General features: G+C 37.6%; 1 protein-coding gene across 1 annotated transcript; it reads right to left on the minus strand.

Moving 5' to 3' along the window:
- Positions 1–5,097: 5,097 nt before the first annotated feature.
- On the minus strand, positions 5,098–14,740 carry BET1 (Bet1 golgi vesicular membrane trafficking protein). Its single transcript, XM_055307627.1, has 4 exons — positions 14,550–14,740; positions 10,624–10,748; positions 7,764–7,820; positions 5,098–6,260 (listed from the first exon to the last, which is right to left on the minus strand). Exons 1-4 carry the CDS (start codon positions 14,566–14,568, stop codon positions 6,105–6,107), a joined length of 357 nt encoding a protein of 118 aa, XP_055163602.1. The 5' UTR covers positions 14,569–14,740; the 3' UTR covers positions 5,098–6,104.
- Positions 14,741–16,587: the final 1,847 nt, after the last annotated feature.

The following is a 16,587-nucleotide window of genomic DNA, read 5'->3' on the forward strand; positions in this document are numbered from 1 at the left end:
ATATATTACAAGTTATGCTCCAGTTTCCTTGAAAGCAAAAAAATGTATGTTCAAAGCCAATGGATTATTAAATAATGCAGAGAGCTTATCAGTTTTTAGGACTATTAATTAATAAAATAAAATTGAGGGGAAAGGAATAATTATACATATTCTTTTAAAACATAAGCTGATGACCTAACAAAGTATTTTTGCTGTTTATTAAAATCTATTTTATCTGGACTTTTTTTTTTCCAGTTATGCTGTGGTGGGTTTTTTTTGCTCATTTCCAAATTCACTGTAGTCATGGGAAGTTATAAGTACTGGTAAAGTCTTATTCAGCTGCATGCTTGCATGTGAATCACATAATGATTATGGATCCTTGAAAAAGCAAAGTAGGAAGAATTTTTCATACAATTTATAATATTGGACCTTTGATGAAGTTAGCTAAGTTGAATAAATCAGTAAAAAAAGAAAACATTCAAAAAAAAAAAAAGAAAACATTCATCAAACATTTGTTTTTTTCTTATAAACATCATCCAAAGCTTTGTAGAATACTTAGATGTATAATGGATAATGCGGTTATATTTGTGAGTTTTAGAATCTTACATGTAGTATGTAGATAATGTTTTTGTGAAAAATGTATCACATATTTCTTTCTGTTCATTTTGAAGGGTCAGGAAAGACTATTTTAAGACCTGATCTCGGCACTTTGCAAATTTCTTCAGTTTATTTGGTAGTCCTTTAGAGGCTTGTGAAAAATTCTTCTAAAAAGAGCAAAGAGGTAAGTTAGTTGAACTACTCACCTAAGATAAACTTTAGAAGCAATACATTTCTTTCTTTTTTTTTTTTTTAAGATTTATTTATTTGTGAGAGAGAGAGCTTGAGCAGAAGGGTCAGAGGGAGAGGGAGAGAGAATCTGAGGCAGACTCTGAAAGGAGCAGTGAGTGACATGGGGCTCCATCTCAGGACTCTGAGATCAGGATCTAAGCCAAAACTAAGAGTTGAGCATTTAACCAACCGTGCCACACAGGTGCCCCAAAAAGCCAATACATTTCTAAAAGAGAAGAGCTTTATAAAATATATAGAATGATCCTTGCAGACTGACCATTTAACTGCAGGGAAAAGTATGGAGAATAAAAATAATCACTTTCCCTTTTTGTATATGATTCATACACAGTATTTGAACTACCAGAAGATGGATTTACTCATACAGATTAAGAAAAAATTTAACATATGCAAAATGCACAAGTGGTCTTCTAAGGGGCACCTGGGTGGCTCAGTCAATTAAGCATCTGCCTTCAGCTCAGGTCATGATCCTAGGGTTGTGGGACTGAGCCCCATATGGGGCTCTCTACTCAGTGGAGAGCCTGCTTCTCCCTCTCCCTCTGCCGGCCACTCTGCATACTAGTGTTCTCTCTGTCAAATAAATAGATAAATAGTATCTTAAAAACAAAAACAAATGATCTTCGAAGTGTCCACTGTCATTGAAAAATATTCTCAAGTTAATGTCAATTTAACTTCATTGCCTAGTTTTTCTCCATTAAAATATAAGTGAATTTAAAAAAACAAATAACTTCTACCTTTTTTGTTTGTTTGTTTGTTTGTTTGTTTGTTTGTTTTTGAGAGCGAGATTGAGAGAGTAAGAGAAAGGTGGAGGGGCAAAGTGGGCAGGAGAGAGAAAATCTTAACCAGGCTTCACCTCCAGTATGGAACCCCTTGCAGGGCTGGATCTCATGATCCTGAAATCATGATCTGAACTGAAATCAAGAGTTGGATGCTCAACTGACTGAGCCACCCAGGCACCCCAAACTTCTACATATTTTAAAAGAGTATCATCAATATAGCCGGTAGTACACCAGCGCTAGTTTGCATCAGTTAATGAGAGCCAATTGTGCATGTATTTTCACAACTGTGTTCAGTGATGTCATATCATAGTTTGAAATCAAATGTGGTGAGAATATTTACACCAAAGAAAAAGAAATTACTATAAATCACACTCCTAGCCCTAGAAACCTGGTTTACCACTATACCTTTAAACATTAACATATAATGAAAGGAAATGAGAAATTTGCTTGGGGTCAAAATCCAACCTTCCAATTAGGGAAACATCTTAGAGATTTTTTTCAGAGGATATTATAAAAGATTAATGCGTTTCTTATCAAAATCCACTATGATTATTAAAATATTATTGAAATATAATGAAGTTCATCAGAAAAAAATGAATAGGTATCTATTAGCTATTAAAACCCTACAACAGTCCAATAATTAAAATAGTGTGGTACTGGTACAAGGATAAAAAAATTGGATAGAACAAAATACATACTCCAGAAAAAGAACATATCATATACTATAAAAATATAGAAGAAAAGAAGAAAGTGTTATCCAATATTTACTGTGAGAATAATTGGTTGGCACTTTGTAAATTAAAAAGAAAATTATTTGTGCCACATACCTCAAACAGTAATGCAGGAAGTTTCAAAATAGAATTTAAAAATATAATTGTAGAAAAAGTAAAAGGAAATAGAACGTTTATCAACTGGTTCTCTACAGGTAGAGAACTTTCTGTCTTTAGGTTTCTGCTTCCAAAGTTGACATCTTTTGCTCCCATTCTAAGAACTCAAATAAGCTAGATATACTGGAAAATCATAGGTTTTTTCTTTAAAAAAATCCCATCAGATTGCTGAGGCTGCAAAGAAATCTAATGAACTAAATTCCAGAAACTGGTGACCCCTCACTAGAAGAGGGAAGACAAATAGCCCCTTCCAGCGTTAGCAGGGCAGTACTGGCGGGGAGACGGCCTGGCAGTGGGGAGAAAGTGGCCAGAATTTTTTTGGCAACATGTGGGTAAGCATGACTGATAAGATTCCTAGGTGTCCTGACCCCAGAACCCACAAAGGCAACAGCTACCGAGTCCCAGGAGCCCATTCTAACTTCCTTACAAGGACTAGCACTTCAGTAGCAAGGTAGTGCTGTGTATTACCAGTATCTGTATGCACAACTTTTATTGCTGTTTTATAAATAAAGTAATAATAATAGAGGTGGAGAGGTCATCAGCCCAAACTCACAGTGTGAGTGGGAACCAGCATTTATGCTCCGGCAGGGTGATAGCTTTCCGTCTTACTGACGATGCTATTCTGCTTCCCAGTAAATATTTAGTCAGAGGTTATTCATCAGTATAGCCTGATGAAGTTATTTACTGACTGAATGAACTCAAATTATCAAGCACTTTTCCCACTTTCTCTACAAGGAAGCAAATTCAATACATATAATTTGAAATTTAAGAGCATTGAAAAATTAGGACTAGTTTATTTTATAGAACTAGAAGCTATCTATTGGTGCAGGTGCGGGGGTTTTCTGCTCCAGAATCTGATGTTTATGATGCCTATTTGTTTTAGGTTTAACAGCTTTTCTCTATTCAGGGAGTACCCATGAATTAATTTCCATGCTAATTTAAATTCTATCAGTGATATGTGTAATTCTCCCTTTGCTCACTGTAGACCTACACCTGGTATCCACAGGGGATGGTGTAGGTAAGTTACACTTTCTATTATTTGCAAATGTGTCAGCACTTCCAAGGACCAACTCCTAGTGAAATTGAGTAGATACTTTGCAGAAAAATTCAGATATTTGGAATTTTTATCATTTCCTGAATTTGCTTTACTGTTTAAAATATGGAATTTATAGTTTACCACCCATTACCCAAATATCTCCACATCTAATGTTGTTTGAATAAAAACTATAATGTGAATACATTGCCTGTTCCGTTATTATAATCAACTTCCCAGACACCAATAGCAATAAAGTACTTTTCAGAGTTAGCAATGGGCTTATAAAGATTTATAAAAGATTAGAATTTTTCCATACTTGAGGATTCCCCCAAATTTTGTTTCTAGGAGTACTTTTTGCTAGGGTTCTCCCAAATAGGATGAGAAAAGGTGCTGCAGGAGGAATCTCTAATGGGGTAGGGACAGGTTTCCAGAGGAGTCCCCTGCCTGCCAGGAATCTCAGCCAAGGCAGTGATGAGGGAATTATATGAAATGCTGGTTAGGGACCTGTTTGAGGCAGTTCTCAAAAAAGAAATGCAAAATTAGAAATGTTGGACAAAGCAGTGATGAGAATCACTTTTACATCACCCCAAACCCCTTTTCCTGAAATTCCTATCTCCTTGGTAACACCCAAGATATAAACAGCGTTTTAATACTTTACAAAGATTGTCACCTAACAGCCAAAACTTAACCTTGAAATCCATTTTTCACTTGCCATCACTGGTTTTCCCAAGGCTTTGATCTCATTACTTCCATTGTTATCTTCTGTTTCCATCTTTCAGTCATTTTTCTTTGGCCTTCTGCTCTTCCTTTTGCAATTTTAATTTTTGACACTTTTGACAATGATTTCTGGGACTTCCCAAGTTCTGACATCACATAATTGGCACAGAATACACAGTTAAGTAATTCTTGAAAACTGAATTGATCTCTGAGAGGCATTTCTACTTGGAAGTCACAGGATCACCTCAAAGCCTGACACCACCATATTGTCTTGCTCTTAAAATAAGTCCCTCATGTGTATAGTAATGACAGGGAGAACTAACATTTTTTGAGTGATTATGTACCACATAGTTTCAATAAATTATCTACCTCTGGCAATTTTATGAAATAGGTGATTTAATGAAGAAACAGGCCCAGAAACATTGAGCACAGGAAGGAATGAAGATTTGAACTCAGGTCATCTAATTCAAACCAGAGTCCCTCATATCACATCACAAGACCTCTGGCCTGCTTTTTATATGTGAAGTCACTCAACCCTTCTCAGTTCTGGTGTTTTATCTGTCAAGTAGAGGCCCAAATGAAGACAAACATAGCCAAAGATGGGACCTGAATCTATAGTTAATTAGAGATGAGCAAAAGGGATTGCACACTCAGCAAAATCAAAGATAAGACACAAACTAAAAATATAGGGAATTAAAGAGATTTTTGAAACTGCAGTCATGGTTTATCTCATTTATTTGAAAATAATACAAATATATTATCTTTTCCAGATTTTGTTTGGGGTCTGTTTTCAGGACCATTTCTCAGATTCTATGTTAAAAAAAAAAAAAAAAGAGGCAACAAAGACAATATATTTCGTTAAAAATTTTATTTTTAGAGCCCGTTAATGGGCAAATTCCAAATGGTAGCAATACAGAGTATTTAAGAACATCTTAATATTTCTTTCTATCCATCCTTGTTTTCCTTTCTATAAACATATAGATTAAAGCAACTTAACCCCAAATTCATTGCCCGAGTACTTTCAATATCTATTTTGAACACATAATAAAACAGAGGCAGTTAATTTTATTTCCATTCAGAGCTGAGTGAGTAATAACTTTAGCTTCACATTATTCTGTCACAAAAGATAACCAAATGGCCTACCTAAGTAGCTAAAAATCATAAAACTATTATACGCCAAGTCAATGGTATGTATAAAGTCAATATAAAACAACAACTAAACTGGTATACATTTGTTTTGGGCCCTACAGGAAATGTGCCAAAGTAACAAGCTTTAGTGAAGGATGAGGTCATTGGGCAGAGGGAAAGAGGAGTCACGTCATCAAATTTTAGAGGAATGCTGTAGGTAAAAGGAAATCAGCCTACAGTTTTAACCAAATATAGGAGGAAAGGGGAGTACAATATCAGGGTTGATGACAATTAGGAAAATACATATACCATTCCATCACAAACTTGTTCACTACCTCAAGAGTTCAGCACCAGGCTCTCCAGGGATTCTGTTATTCTCCCACTAAGCTTCTTCACATGGAACATAAACCTACATTTATGCTAACAGAAGCGTTTTGTATGGCTATTTAATTTGACAGCGAACAACAGGAAAAAGAATTATTAGGGCCACAATGACTTCAGGCCATCTTAATACCCCTGAAAATAGGGGCAAAAAATGAGTCATTAAGCAACAGTATTCAAGGAGCACTGTGTTATCTAAGGTGATTTACAGAACAAGTAAAATTCAGTAATCCTCAATGGAAAAAGTCATAATATTTGAAAATTAGGAATGTTTTGATGCTGATTTTTTTTACCAAAGTGGTACTGCAAACAGTTAAATTGGAACAAATTCCAAACTCACACTTACTTGCATCACCTCAGTTTAATAATCCAATAAATGACGAAAAAGACAAACAATGAAAACAGCATCATATAGCAGAGCAGCTTTGTTTGGCTCCCTCTAGATAAAATCTTCAGTTTTCCCATAGTTTTACCTAGAAATCCAGTTGTAGAATCAAACTGTGAATCCTGTGAGGAGAAAAGGAAAACAAAGATTCTAATATTCCACATATGCACATTTAAGTAATTGAATATACAGTTATTAGAATACATTTTTAATGATATTTTTAGTGTTTAATCAATTCAGGAGTCTGTTTATAACTTGGGTAATCAAGTCTGATTACTCCGTGCAAAACAGAGTAATTCTCTCAATGAATAAAAAGCTCTTTCATTATCCAATAAACATTTCTTTCAGCACCAGAGTAATTCAAAATCCCAAACTGTTTAGGTCTTTTCCCAATCATGTGAATTAAAAAGCATTAACAATAAAGGTATGTAGTTCGTCTACTATCATGCAGCTGTTTTCTCAGCTTTTGTTGGGGCGGCACTGCTCTCCAAGGTCAAATGGTTGGTTGGGTTCAGTAATTCAGTACAGTAATTCATCTAAAATTTAATATAGTTAGCAGTTAAATGTACTTTAAAGATCCTTTTATTTAGATTGCTGACCTTGAAGTATTAGTACAGTCTATTGAAACTTAAGAGAATATCCTAAGATGTAAAGGTCCCAGTATAATGATAGCCTTTGCACAGCTCAGGTTCTATGGAGTTGTCATATCAGTATTTAGATTGGGAACCAGGCATAAATATTTTCAGGTTTCCCTGGTGACTCTAATGTACAACATCCATAAGAACATTGCTTTCAATGTCACATTCACTTTTGAATACAATTTTAAAAGCAAGTGGAGAAACTAGGGAAGGTCCAGAGAAGTGACATCCAAAATAAACAATGAAGAATAGAAAAGAGGCTCCACAAGAAAAGGTGTATGTTGCTGAGCTCCCTTAGACTTGAGATAAAAGGTTCTGGGATGTTACTATGTTCAAATCTTATTGACTTGTTCAGAAGTGATCCTTAGGAGATCAAGCAAAAGAAACAGACTCACAAGTGAAAGACATTCAGCTGGTTGGATATGAAGTGCTTTTTGATTACTTGGTAGTCTATACCCACGGAGATCTAGGAGAACACTCAAAATAGTCTTTTGTCCTGAGTCTTAAACAGTGTTTCTATATTATAAGATTAAAGATACAATGGCTTCCACCTCATCCTTTTTTTTTTTATTTTTTTATTTTTTTATTTATTTATGATAGTCACAGAGAGAGAGAGAGAGAGAGAGAGAGGCAGAGACACAGGCAGAGGGAGAAGCAGGCTCCATGCGCCGGGAGCCTGACGTGGGATTCGATCCCGGGTCTCCAGGATCGCGCCCTGGGCCAAAGGCAGGCGCCAAACCGCTGCGCCACCCAGGGATCCCTCATCCTTTCAATTGTATATATTAGGCAAGATGAAAAATGGGAAAGTAAATAAACCGATTATAGTTATTTCAAAGCAATGAAATATAAACAGGGAGGAATCCAGGATTTATAATCTCTAGATTAATTTCAAAATGGATAAAAGTTAAAATGATATTATTCCTGATTAACAGACTAAATTGAGAATATTAGATCAAATTTCTTCAATTTAAAGTCATAACCACTTACCATTTCAGCTAATAATTTATTTTGATGTTTAACCTCATGGCCTATTTCAATGGAAAGCTGTTAAAAAAAAGCACATACATGATTATTCATATGAAGGTACTTAATTGTTATAAAGTAACAATAATACCATTCTAAGCATATTCATTTTCTCAAATAAAACAATCTTCTAAAAATACAAAATACATATACTTTCTTCTGATATTTTTTTCCACTGACATAAAAGGAAAATGGATTAAGAATTTCTACCCGGCAGCCCAGGTGGCTCAGCGGTTTAGTGCGGTCTTCAGCCCAGGGCATGATCCTGGAGTCCCAGGATCGAGTCCCATGTGAGGCTCCCTGTGTGGAGCTTGCTTCTCCCTCTGCCTGTGTCTCTGCCTCTCTCTCCCTCCCTCTCTCTCTCTCTCTGTGTGTCTCTCCTGAATAAATAAATAAAAAATCTTAAAAAAAAATAATTTCTACCCCATCCGACTATGGGTATTATTTCTCTGCTCTTAATTTTTATTTCAACCTTAATATTCAATTCCACCTTTTAATTTTGGTCCATATCTCTCTCTGGGTTCTCTTATCCATTCTTTTGCATGCTTTTTTCTTCCTCTCTATATTATTATACAACAGAATTTATCTGTATATTTTATTCTTTACATTTTAAAAGATATATTTCAAGTATGCATATCAATTCAAATTTATATTAAGTACTTAATATTTTTTTAATGAAATGGGACATTACTTTGAATATATAACCTTAACTGGTTATTTATTTAGATTCCAAAAGTATTTTTCTTTAAAATATGACAATAAATTGGAAAAAAATTGGCAAGTTATGGTTACCTCCATCCTGAGCTATGCAGAAAGGGGCTGAACCTAAAAGAAATACTATTTACATGGTTAGGGCTGCTATTCAGACCAAAACCTATGTAATACTTTACATAACAAATTCATCAAAGGCTTCACTTCCAAAATATTTGGATAAATTACATGAAACAAATGAAAATCTTAGCAAACCACTGCAAATATTCCTCTGAACTTATCTTGTATGGAAAGTATATGGGGTGATATGGACAGAAAATCACACTAGAATGCTATAGATCACAACATGAGCTTTTTCCCCCAAATATAACAATTCAGAGACGATAAAGCTAAATAGCACAAACCACCTACTTTCTACAACTGTCAATCATGCCAAGAAAAGATATTTCCAGGGGGGGAAAGCTTTCTCTAACAAGGAGCCTAAATTATCGACGTTGGAGTTAAAAAACAAAAACCACTGCCCTGGTGGCTCAGTGGGTTAAGCACCTGCCTTCAGCTCCGGCCATGATCTCAGGGTCTTGGGATCCAGCCCCTCACTGGGCTCCCTGCTCAGTGAGGAGTCTGCTTCTCCCCCTTCTTCTCCCCCTCCCCCTGCCCATGCTCTCTCAGATAAACAATTAAAATCCTTAAAAAAAAGGGGGGGGGGTAAACAACCAAAATTTAATTAATTTCCTTTAAATGTTGATTTTCTAAATTGTTAACATTATATAATATTACTTAGTCCATTGATCAACTCCTTTTGATTTAATATGACTTTGAAAACAATACTTGTTGCAGAATGTAATAGTCTCCAGGCTGAATACAATTCTATTTTCCAAAGACTAATGAAATACCAATTAAGTTTTGGCAACACGAGCTTCTACTGAATGCTCTATTAGTGTACAGCATGTTTAATGTAATATAGAATCAATCACATATGCTGTTAAAATCACCTTTTTGTAATTCCTTTATTTGATACATATTAAGTTCAATGCCACCAATAAGGAATTATGCTTAGGTGCTGTGTAAAAGATAAAAATAAGTATAAAAGAAGACCCTACATTCTGGTAAATTTCTTTTACAATACAAATCATTTACATTGCAGGTTCCTATTCAATACATACTAGAGAAATGGTACAAATGGTCTTATGTTCACATGGAAAAAAAGTTACTTTTGATGTGGTAATCAGGTAAAGCTTGCAAGAAGAAAGGAGTGCAGTGAAGTGGAACGTTTACTATGGGCAAGCCATCAGCCAATATAAGGAAGGAGAGGACACCTCTAACGCAACGGTGATCAAAGATAAGGGGGTGTAAGTACCAGCATACACACAACACACAAAGTACTCTAATTTGTCTGGCAGAAAACATACATTCCAGAAGTGCGGGGTATAAGGTCTGAAAAGCTTTGGACAATCTTTGAAAAACCTATTTGATCAAGCTACAGAGTGTGAATTTCATTCTTACATCATGAGAAGACACTGGAGACCTCTGGGAGCATATTTAAAAAATATTCCAAAAAGATGGCTGTGGTGACAGTATGTAACTCAGAACAGAATGTGTAAAAAATGAGGAACAGACAGGTTAAGAGGCTCTCTCAGTAGCTGACCTAAGAAAACCAAGGGACAGTATCAGAAATAGAAAAGTAGAAATAGAAACAGAAAGAAAGAAGCACAAAACTCAGTGACTGACATCAGGTACAAAGATAGATATGTGAAACACTGAGATGTGTAGCTTAGGATACAAGAGAAGAAAAGTCAGGAGAAGAGCTTCTTGGGTGCAGGAGATGGACTGCTCTGAGACATTACTACAGACAACACACAGTGCTGTAGATTTACCCACAAAAACCAGAAGTTTTAAAAAAATAAATAGTTGTATCATGTTTTGACTGGCCACATGTTCTAATCTACTCAAATCATGTTCAAATTTTGAGTGCGTTTTGACCTTGCTGAATTATACACAACTTAGGTAACTGAATTCCTTAGTATGATGCCAATAAAAATAGTTTATAAGTACGTAACATGTAAGTACATAAATACACAAATTTCAAAATACAGAGTATCTGTTAAATACTCACAGATTTTATAGCAGTTACTTTGCTTCTGAGACTTTCAGTGAGTCTCTCATTTTCTTCTTCACAGGCACTATAACCACTGTTAGCATAGCCATAGTTCCCATAGTTGCCAGGAGGTACTCCTTCACCTGCAAGGATCAGAGTCACAGTACAGTTGTAGCGAAAACAAGCCACTTTTGAAACTTTAATAGGAAAGAACCAAAAAAGACCCCTGGAGGGCGTTGCAGACCACGTATGTCTATAGTATTCACACTTCAAAGGAATTTTAAAAATTAATAAACACAGATCAGAACAATTCTTTCTAATGACCCCTCCAAGCAAAGAATGTTCAATTCATTTTTATACTTTTTTATTGATTGCTTATTGATTGCCCACAGGACGCTAAAATAGGCACCGATATACAAGGATATTCAGGATATATTCTCTGCTCCGTAGAACTACAAATTTTAAAAAGAATCTAAAAGTAGTAGCGTAAACTATCCACTGAAGAAGCTTGGCTATGAAGGAAAAGGAAGAAAGAGGATAAATACAGCAGGAGGGAACTCCTGCCTGTCCTTTACTGTCATCTCTTTCTTTTAAATAGAAGAGAGCTGGGATAACTTATGGAGAACATTAGCTGAAAGTTAAGAGGGACATGCATTCACTCAACAAATGTGTCAGGAACTCCTACTGTTTGGAGCTGATCTTCTATGAAACTGCACTGAGAATACAGTCACAGCTTCTGCCTAATAAAGTGCTTGGTATTCATCAAGCGATCAAACAGGTGGAGTGAGCCTTGAAGAGTGAATCTATATAAATGTGCTAGAAAACTGAGACAGGAAAGCATAACTGAGGGTGTTGTTTAACCAATTTTTTTTTTTTTTGGACAATTGATACCATCAATTTTCTCAGTAAAGGAAAAGATAAGGCTGTCTTTAAGGAAAGGTATCATTTGGACAAAGCAGTAAAGAGCATAATGGAGGAAAATGACTAGGACTACGCAGGTCCTAGGGGGATAAAATGATCCTGGCTGAGACAACATACTGTGATGGTATCAATCCTCCTGGATGTGTGATTTTTCTGAAGAAGAGCTCATCAGCCTGAGTTAGCCTGTAAGAATCTGGATGGTTGGATTGATCAAGAGTTTGATCAAGAGGTTTACAGTGTTGGGGCTTAAAAAAAAAAAAAAAAAGAGAGCCCCAAGAGGCTGAGACTGCTTGCCAAAGGAGAAGCTGGATATAGGGAATGTGGGGACTTACACTGGACAGGGATAGAAGCAGTTTTCAAGAGAGAAATGAGGGAAAGGGATGATGCACAGACTAAGTCTCCATAAACTCAAAGAGCAGATGCAGCAATAGGGACAGTAAAAGATGGAAGGACAGGAAGTAATAGTCTGTGCTGGTAGCTGAAAGATAGTTGAGGTATAAGTAGGAAGTTCTTTCAAGACATGGTGCAAACCTCACTTTCTCCTAAAGGCAAAACTCCCTCTTGATTATTACAGTTCTTACTGTACAGAACACTAACATCACACTCTAGATGATACTGTAAGGGCAGAAACTAAATTTGTTTCACTCATGGGTGTATACCCCCCACAAATGTGTACACACACACACACACACACAAAATAAGGCACTCAATAAATACCTATAAATGAATTAATAGACTCTGACTTCATAGTTATTCATCTTTGAATGTACCTGCCTTACATTCCAAAAATGGAATCAAATTTGAGGGCTGAGACAGTGTCTCATACTTTTTCTATATTCCCTGTAACTAAGTACTTTATATGCAGCAGACACTCAACACAATTTCCACCACTACAAAAAACACCAAAAATGTTAAACAAGTATGTTCCAGGGAATAAAGAATTGCATTCCTCAAATTTTCCCTCAATTGCTGATACACTATCCATAAAACTCTCCAATACAGTAGGAAACATAGGAAAGCTAGTGAATGTCAAAGATCATCCTCGGCCTTTGTCCATTTAGACAAATGCTATTTCTTTAGGATAGTTTCTATTAATAATTTAACCAAATCACTTAGAGATTCATGGGAAGTGTGCTACATGAGCATCTATTAGCTTCATTATTTATCCCAAGTTTAAAATTCAGATCAATACACACTGATACTCAAAAAAAAAAAAAAATCACACCAATGTAAATGATAGCAATAGACACGTAAGTAAGCATCTTTCCACTCAACTACAAGGAAGCTTGGGACAAAACAAAACAAACTCTATCCTAGAGATTCTAATATAATTAGTCTGGGCTGCAGTCCAGGTATCAATGCCTTAAAAGCTAATGTACAGTTAGGTGATTCTATGTAATTAGGGCTGAGAACCACAATTTCTCAAGTCTCTTTTCTGTAACTTATCACGGCACATTGCTGCACAAAAACATTAAAGGAGGCCAAAGGATCTGTTGATGAGATGTAAACTCCTTGGCCGGGCACTCCAAGATCTCCTCAATTTGGTTCTGGTTCCATGACTCCTACTTCAATCAAACTGGTGTAATGATAATCCCTTATACACACCATTCATAATTCTAGTCCTACAACTTTTGGGGCCTATGAGAAGGGGTAGGGGAGTCTTGCTTCCAATTGGAACTCGCCTCTCTCATCCTCTGTTAATCAAGCTCTAGTTCAAGTTCTTATGTCTCTACAAAGTGTGCAGTGCTCTATTCAAGTTCTGATGTCTCTACAAAGTGTGCAGTGCTCTATCTCTGAAATCCGAGACACCAGCTGTAGAACTTACTCAGTATTGGGATGTACAACTCTCACCTTGTACTATAATTTATCTTTGTACATGTTCCTACTCAGCAACTAGACTGGAAGCTTTGGGAACACAAACAGAGCCATACTCAACTGTATACCTAGAGCTTACTCAAGTACCACAATAAAGGCTTGTTATCATTAATAATGATTAAAATAAAACCATGTAGGCATATAAAACTAAACTGCTCAAAATTATGTTGCTTTCTCTACAATTTACCTGGCCAACTTTCTTTCTATGACCCAAGTATTCATAAAAGCTATTATTTTTCAAAAGCTCTTTTTCATACATTTTTTTTTAAATCAATGAACAAAGTCTAAAGTTACTGGCAACTTTCACCAACTTTAAAATACTTTTCACCAACTTTAAAAAAAACCTTTTTTTCCCCTTTCTCCATTTTATTGTAACCACTGAAAAAGGCAACGTTATCTTTTTTTCAAGTATTCCACATATTTTCTCAGGTACACTGTGGCTGATTTAGCAGGCTCTTTTTTTTTTTTTTAATCATCGCTTAATAGCTTCAAAACCCACAAAATGCTGTTCTATTAGCTGTGCGTTATAACGACCCCTGAAAAATCCTTGTGCGTGGTGATCCTAAGTCTTTACAGTGGAACAAGACTCAGGGAATGTTCTGTGTAAAATGGCCTTTGACTCCGATGTCACATACCACGGCCTGTAACAGTAATGACGGGTACTTTTACCTTTGTAACTCGCTGTTACCAGATTAATGTGATTGTTATTAGCGCTTCGCATGCAACGTTATTCTTCGAATTTCGCTTCTGTACAAAAAACTAAGATCCAGGACGGGTAGAGCCCGAGACACAGAAGCCGAGCTCGGGGGAAACTCAGCGGGTCTCGTAATCGGTCTCGGACAGTCGGCAACCCCCCAAAAGCCCTTGGCAATTCGACTAGCACCTGCACACACCCCGCCCCCATGCCTCCACTACGCTCTATAAACCTACCATTCAAACTTGGAACTGAACCAAACCACAGGAAACCCCGAGGATCTGGGACAAATGGTGTGTTTCTACCGGGTACCGCCTCCAAAGACTCCTCCATACATCCTCTTTCGGGCCCAGATTCCAGTGACATAAGACTGGTCCGATTTCCTTCCGCGTCCCCGCGCCCAGTACAGCCAGTTCGGGGGCCCCCGAACTTCGAACCTCGGCCCTCTCCTTACCCAGGCCTGCACGCCTCATCCTGCCAGAGTAGGGAAGAAAAAAGCAGATGGAGGGGTGGGTAGGAAGGGGCCAGGGGACCCCGGACGGCGTCTTCAGTACCAGGGCCCAGAGAATCACCAACTTCTTTCCCCGAAGCGCCACGACATCACTGGAGTCTAAACATCGCGCCGGCTGATGGCGTCACCCAGGAACTTCCTACTGCCTCGCGAGGCGGCGTGAATGGCATTCTGGGAAATGTAGTTCACCGTCGACAGGTGGTAGCGAGGCAGGGGCGTGGCGCGGACCCGGCTGCTGGAGCGGCGGATGCTGCGACTTGGCTGCTGGGCCTGCCGCTCCCTGGACCTTGCTCTCAGCTCGTCGCCGCTCCCCATCCCTCTCCCCCGCCCCCCCGCCCCCCCCCCCCCAGTTTAACACCACAGGTCTGCCCTTCCCAGACCTTGAGAGGATGGTTGACTCATCTTTCCGGCCTGATTCCTTCTCTTACTTCCTCTGACCTCTAGAGTCAGTTCAGGGAAAGTCCCGGAAAACTTTATTGGAGTTTCTGATCTCACACAGTCACCTGAGACCCACGGAAGGGCAGGAAGAGAGTAACAGGTTTGCGCCGGGTCCCCCGGGAGCGAAGGCCACGTGCCGCGGATTGCTGGATTGGGTGCATTTGCAGAAATAACCGGGCTTGGCTCTTCGCTGGGGGGGACCCGGGGGCCCTTAGGCTCTCTCCCGCTTAGACCTTGAAAACGGAGGTGGGCACGTGACGGGATGAGCACTGGGCGTTATTCTATGTGTTGGCAAATTGAACACCAATAAAAAATACATTCATTTATATATATAAAAAACACAAAACGGACACAGAGTCTGGAAATACTATTTACAGGGGAATGTGCCAATCAACGTAAGGGTTTAAAAACCTGTTGGCAAGGGTGGAGTGGCACTGGAATCCAGGTTAGTCTTACAATTTCATTTTATCTCACAGGATTTTCGAAAACAAAACAAAACAACAAAAACAAACCACTGGGTGTTTGAGGTTTTGTTGCTACTATTGGTTTCTGAGGATGTGATCTCTAATACTTTAGTGTTTCCTTATAGTTTCCCCGATTTGAACGTTGACTGTAATAGTGGCAGGTGAGTCTGTCTGAAGGTTGCTTTTGTCAAATACGCACGGAAACAATTTCTGATAAAAGATTAACATGAAAAGTGACCTTTTATCCAAGAGTGGCTTGAGGGAGGAAGAATGGTCTTCATAAAAATAAACCGCCATTCTTTAAAAGCTATGGAATGGAATGAAGATTGCATCAGGGACAAGTTTTGCAAATAAGCACGGAAGGCTCGGTGAGGGAAATGATGGCAAGGCTTCCCCCTTTTAATCTACAATCTGTGACAGTCCCTTCTTTTGTAAAAAGTACATGTGTTCTATAAGAACATGTCAGAGAAATCTTCTTACTGAAAGAAGGCTTTCTCGTAGAAATATAAATGTAATTTTAAAAATGTGATGTTAGGTTTACCCAAACAGACCATTTAAATTATATGTGTACTTGTCTTCTTATAAACTACTTCTCTTCCATGGGAGGGAGATCTGAGAATAGAGCTAAAGGAGGGGGGAGAAGTAATCAAATGTAGCAAGAATGTAAATCAAGACAGGCAAAATGGGTTTACATTGAGCTTGTGACCTCAAAATCCAAATACAGGCAGGTTGTTTTTCGCTCCTGTTGCTAGTCTCACATTAAGATGGTAGCAGTTGAAAGGATCAGGCATTCCAAAGATGAATTAGAAAAGATGGATTTTAATATACAGATGAATAATTATTCAGCGTGGCCACAACTGACAAAAAGACTACAGGGAATTCTTTTTGTTTTACCATTTCTCGTTGTCTTCTTTCTCTTTTCAAGTTAAAACACCTAACTTCTTACCGATTGAAGATGAATAAAATTCTTGGAGATACAAAGCATTTCAAAATTTTTCTCTATTCTCATAGGAAAATTTCATAGAAAATGCCTAATCTTTGAGGGTTTGAATCACTGAATGACTAAAGAAAGGAGTGAT

This window comes from Nyctereutes procyonoides, unplaced genomic scaffold (assembly GCF_905146905.1).
Source record: "Nyctereutes procyonoides isolate TBG_1078 unplaced genomic scaffold, NYPRO_anot_genome, whole genome shotgun sequence".
Taxonomy (NCBI): domain Eukaryota; kingdom Metazoa; phylum Chordata; class Mammalia; order Carnivora; family Canidae; genus Nyctereutes; species Nyctereutes procyonoides.

Coding starts and splice junctions, on each gene's coding strand:
- BET1 (XM_055307627.1), bottom strand. Junction 7,821..10,623: donor AAGTAACTGCTATAAAATCT/GTGAGTATTTAA, acceptor TTTTTTTAACAG/CTTTCCATTGAAATAGGCCA. Junction 6,261..7,763: donor ATAAATTATTAGCTGAAATG/GTAAGTGGTTAT, acceptor TTCTCCTCACAG/GATTCACAGTTTGATTCTAC.